General features: G+C 47.1%; 1 protein-coding gene across 1 annotated transcript in view; it reads right to left on the bottom strand.

The window, feature by feature from the left end:
* The window catches only part of LOC115557857 (bone morphogenetic protein 7-like), an 11,037-nt gene extending 6,471 nt beyond the window's left edge, over positions 1–4,566 (bottom strand). Inside the window, exon 1 of the mRNA XM_030375986.1 lies at positions 3,984–4,566. Within this exon, the coding sequence (XP_030231846.1) occupies positions 3,984–4,389 (406 nt within the window). The 5' untranslated portion in view covers positions 4,390–4,566. The remainder of the gene's footprint in view (positions 1–3,983) is intronic.
* Between the last annotated feature and the right edge of the window lie 1,365 nt (positions 4,567–5,931).

Genomic DNA, 5,931 nt, shown 5'->3' on the forward strand with positions numbered 1-5,931 from the left:
GCGAGGCAACAAAGTAAGGTTAGCTCTTGATTAGAAAGCGGTGATCTAAACAAAGATCAGTGTTTTTTTTGTATTAGTACTGGAGATGGGACTGATGTGAGTTGTTTACAGAGTCACATCCCTGATCGATGTTGTGTCAAATAAGGAATCCGGACATAACACTCATTGAAGCAAATAGGCTTTTAACGACGCTAGGACACACAATCACGGAGCACAAACAGTATTCTTCAGAGAGGAGAGTGTCTTTGCCCCAACGCCAAACCGTTTTGGTTGAGTTCAATCAGACACAGGGCCGGTCGGTGGATACATGCGTCCACCCAGAGCGCCACAGAATCAAAGAGGTCCAGAACGTTCTGCCCACATCTCGGAAGCTCCTCATCAGAAATAGGACCGACCACGGGGGGAAGTGACTGATCTAAACATCACTTAAGTCAAGTCTAGCGTATGTGCCCGACGCAGAGGGCAAAACCGCACGCGGGGCTCAAATTGGCTCAATGTTTAAATTGCACACATGTGCCGACCACAAGAAAAGGCCAGTTTAGGCAGTGCCAGTAAAACCACAGCAGCCAAAGCTTCCACACACAGAGACACATACAAACACATACATTTGTGCTTATACACACACACACACACACACACAGAAATACAAACACATGCGAGCATGCACACACACACACACAACACACACACACACACACACACACACACACACACACACACACACACACACACACACACACTAACATCGAACACACAACCACACTCACACAAATCTGCGCACACACACCTAAGTGTGGCCACACACGCACACACACGCCTCCTGTTAGCATTTTGCTTTGTATTGTCAGTGATTTCATTCACAGGCTGTGCCTATTTCAAGGTTGGAATAATAGCCATGGCAGCCTTTTAGTTGCTTTCCACACTAGATTGCTTTGCTGTTTTGCACATCTATAGCTCTCAGAGTTTCCAGAAGCAGCAGAGGTGGCCACTAACATTTCTCGGGTTTTCCTGGAGTTTTCCAGTGTCCATTGTTTTCACAGTGTTACCCAGCTTGTATGTCCTTGGGAACAGGGCAGGAAGCCCCCATCCGAAGGGGCTCAGAATGGAGCACCGGTTAACCACCCTAAACACATCTCAGCCCCCGATGAAGGGGGGCTTATGACATCATCCCAATGACATCATCACCAAGACATCACCATGAAGGTTTAATGCTGTCTTACGTTCTACGTTTATTCATGTATGCTTGCCTCCAGACTCAGGCTGTCCACGGATCTCCTTTCGCAGCGAAACATTCAAACCGCACAAATGGCATCCAAAAGCAAAACACACACAAGCTGTAGCGCAGACCCCCTAAGAAAAAAAATATTAAACTACCCTTCCACCGGCAAACAAACAGACAAGCCGCGCGTCGTTAAGAGAGCACACACTGCACCCGGCAAGTCGTTCCTCTGACCGCAATTAAATGCTGGAGAGGAACGGCGGGGGCGTTTTTATGAAAGCAATAATTGCTTGTAAGGCACGGCGTGTTTACGTTAGGAGCCATTAACTCGGGGGATTAGAGCTCAGATATGCAAACTGTGAGAGGCATTTCAACACGTTGGAGTCATCCGGACCCAGTCGGAGCCCGGCAGATATGCCCCACACATTAACCTTCTGCCAGTTAATGAGAGACGCTGGAGCACAACCAGGTGTTCTGTGGGCGGGTCGGCTTTAATGGGACGTATTTGATAAGCATGCAAAAAGGGGAACACTGAAATAGCAAACATGTGTCTTGTTTTTAAATTAACAGTAGATTGGGGGGCATATTCATGGTATATTCTTGAGGGGTATTCAATTAAATTAATGAACTCCATCTGAAAGAATGAAAACCACCAACGCTTACAGGCGGCAGAGACATATTCGAAAAATAAATAGGTTATCTTAAATTGCACTTTTTTTGCGTAGAGTTTTAGTTGCAAACCCAGAAAGTGTATGAGACTCAAGGAAGCATGCTTTCAACCTTTGTTGAACTATACGCTGTTAACCTGTTCAGCCGTCGAAGATGTCCCAAGCAAACAGCAAACAGAGAGGGTTACATATATGATTCTGCAACCGTGGGGATCAACGGAGCAGTTCTGCCACTGAAACCAGGCTATGAATGTCTGCCGTAACTTCAGCCTACGGACCCTTTACCCTCGATCCAGCCCATAACAGTTGAATGAGATGATAGAAATAACTGAACTTCTGTTATCAACACTGGCCCATTGTGTGAGGTCCACACGGCGCTGTGGGATGCTATAGTTACGCTCCGGGTGCCACGGTAACAGCCTCACTGACTGGGTGGCTGTGTACATGCAGGGGCATGTGTGATTCGTATTGGCTTCAAAAGCCTTCTAGACAGCGCTCCTTGCATACGTGGACGGGGAATCAACCAGAAGATCCTTTGAAAACAAGCTCCAAACAGTGAACGACCTCGCTCATTCGACCAAACTCTCAGTGACTCTAGTTAAGTATTGATTTCATTTTCCCCAATACTTTGGCCAACGTTGCCGCCACTTACCACTGACATAATACTTTCCACCGAGGCACTATATAGCCAAGAACAATGGGGCACTGCCCCCGACTGGAAGCTGTGGTCTGTCCGGGGGGGGGGGGGGGGAGTACCATAATCCGGTTTGGATTTGGGACAGCCCATCACTGGGACCACCTAGACAGACTCCACTACAACAACATTAGTACCGGCTCAGGAGAGCCCTGTGAATGACCTGGGACGACACAGTGAACCTGGATGGTGTTTTGTAGTATCCCTCTCAATTCCTTATATATATATATTACGCTATATATATACTATATATTTATATTACTCTTTATCCCATCAGTGTTTTGTGTTTTTTTAAGGTGGATGGCTAGATCTAAATATATCTAATTAGACGCCTGAAGGGTTATACTTTGAGTTTATTCTAACATGATTGCTACTGAATTCCTCCATTTGTAACACGTCGAACAACCCCAAAGACACAGTGGGAGGTCAGATGTGGGTGATGTTCAAGGGGGATGAGACCTCTTCCATCTTTAGTGACCCTATGACCCCCCCCCCCCCCCCCCCCCCGCTCCCCACAGCCCCCCGCCCTCCTCACGCCCTGAGGCCAGAGCCCAAGTCCCAAGAATGGGACCAGCGGGACCACCGTTGGAGGGGACCCCCGTCCGGCAGCGAGCCACAGTGCATTCTGCCGCTTCACCATAGTGACACGAGGGGCTGCCAGCCGGGTCTCCAAGGGAACCTGCTGGCGTGAGGGTCCCCTAACGCCCACTCCAACGCGTGACATACACCAGACTGGACATATGCAGGCGAATACAGAGAGAAAGCACACAAGCAGACATACACACACACACACACACACACACACACACCACACACACACACACACACACACACACACACACACACACACACACACACACACACACACACACACACACACACACACACACACACACACACACACACGAGTATACACACAACTTGCTGTGCGCACATAACCACATACGTGAGCACGTATCTTGTTTACACTCAAGCACACTCAAGCGCACAATAACAAACAAAGTAGTAATTCATTCAATCAAGGGTTTAGATGTGGGCCTACTGCGTGTGCCTCGTTTTAGTTGTCTGCTTGGATTGAGAAGTATCCACCTTGATCCAATCCCAGTCATGCGTAAGAAAGCCTCACTAACCTCCACTCTATATACAGCTTCGAAAGGTTTTCAAACTGGACAGCCTCGTTTTCAAATAGGGCCACCCATTTGAATCTACTGCCTGGTTATATTATTGATTAAGCCAAGATCAATGTGTTGGTTAGGTTAGGTAGGTTGTACACAGTGGATACGCGTGAATACATATTATACGCCTTACAAAATACTATTCATAAATCCTGAACACCTCAGAGATACTAAGATTGTGTTTGTTAAGCAGGAGGAACTGCTCAAAAGTGAAGGCATCAACTCACCAAGATTCGCGAAACTCATCACCATATCCGCGTCATCGAGTAAACGACTGTCCTGCGTTGTCCCCCTCGGCGGAGCCTGCGTAGTGTACTCTGGGGCCTTATAATATGAATAGCCGGGAAGTTGGGCATCCAGAGAGATGGTGTTGTATAAGTCCATCATGAACACAGGTGCGGCTGCGTTTTGTGTGTTGTGGTCGTGGGGTCGCGGGCGGTGCGGCAGCCCCATGATGGAGAGGATCTCCCGCTGCATCTCTCTGCGCTCCTGGCTCCGCAGCCGCCGCTGGATGAAGCTGGAGTGCACTTCGTTGTCCATGGAGAAGTTAGACGTAAATGTCACGTCTGCGAACACACTGTGAATCCATAGGAAGAGACCGAAAACCATCTCGCGTGGTACAAGTTTTGCCATTTTAAGCACGCCAGTAAGTTTTCGCCTAATTTCAATTGGCTGCTATTTGTCATAAAAAAATAACTTGTGTCGTTCAATTGTATAGTAAAAGACAAAACAACTTTTAGCAGATGCCAATCTTGTGGACTACCTCCACTTGTAGTGGTGGTGGATTGCTATTGTGCGCTCATGTTACTAAGGGCTCTTGCAAGGGGATTTTATTGAGTTGCTTCGCCTGGGGAGGGGAAGGCGTATTTATAATGCCAGAGCCCATGGGCCAAAAGATTGGGGGCTCATTTTTGCGGGGTGGGGGTTCCTAGTTGTTGATAATAGTCGAACAAGAGTAGACCAATGAACTCTGGTTCTCGGGACGGTCACCCCTCTATCTTGTTAATGAGATTGGGGTCCTCTGAATGTGATAACAGTCCTAACCCTGAGTGCCCTATCAGAGCGCTCTTTGTTTGGTCATGATTGCGCTGACACGAAAGTAATGATGCAAGTGTCCAATAGCTTATGTATTGGTTGAGAGATCACTGGCCATAGACAGGGATTCTTCTTTTGGTTGCAAATACCACCAATACTTCACAATCGATCAGTAAACACACACGGACGCGCGGACACACAAGCACTCAAACACGAACAGATCAGGCCATATGCAGATATACACAAAGCATACCCCTCACACCCACACAAACGCATGCAAAATGGCAGACATAGAAGCAAAATAAGGATTCATGAAGCTTTTGTATACAAGATGTCAATGGAACCACATTAACCCAATACCATAGCTACGAACGGATTCCACAAAGTTATATTTCGTTTATGTGTGCATGTGCCTGTGTGTGTAAGGGGGATGAGGGTGAGGAGGAGGAAGAGGTGTTTTCTGGCGTATCTGTGGTCCAAGATTGTAACAACTCTTCTGTGTGTCCATGCCCACATTCCCATAGTAGGAGCCAGAGTGATCTGCACCCAGCCAAGGACCCCCCCGATGTGTGTCTGTCCCAGAGTCCCTGGGTTCTGCTGTTGTGTGTCCCACTCAACCCACAGTATTTTGATGACCCGTTCTGAATTTTGTGTAAAATGATTGTAATTGCTTTTGAAGCAGCATATCGTCTAGGTTAATGGGCTGGACCTCCAGTCGAAACGTTCTGGGTTAAACCCGAAACTCTGTGTGTAGGAATTCCTTAGCAAGTTGTTCTTACCTCTACCTCACTTTTATATTTGCTGGAGAAAAGCCATTGAATTACTATATAATTGTTGCCTTGTTGATTTAGGCTGGTTGTAAGGTGCGCGCTCATGCATTAGAATTGTCTGTGTTTGCAAATAAGGTCTTCTTCGGCACACAGGTATTAATAAAGTGTGCAAATAGGCATAAGAAAATAACTTTATATGCCTATGTTTCATCCAAGCTTTACAACCACATTCCATGCCCAGTCCTCCCTAATGCGTACAGATGAACATCCAATAAGTAAACACCACCAACACACACACACACACACACACACACACACACACACACACACACACACACACACACACACACACACACACACACACACACAC

This window comes from Gadus morhua, chromosome 13 (genome assembly GCF_902167405.1).
Source record: "Gadus morhua chromosome 13, gadMor3.0, whole genome shotgun sequence".
NCBI lineage: Eukaryota > Metazoa > Chordata > Actinopteri > Gadiformes > Gadidae > Gadus > Gadus morhua.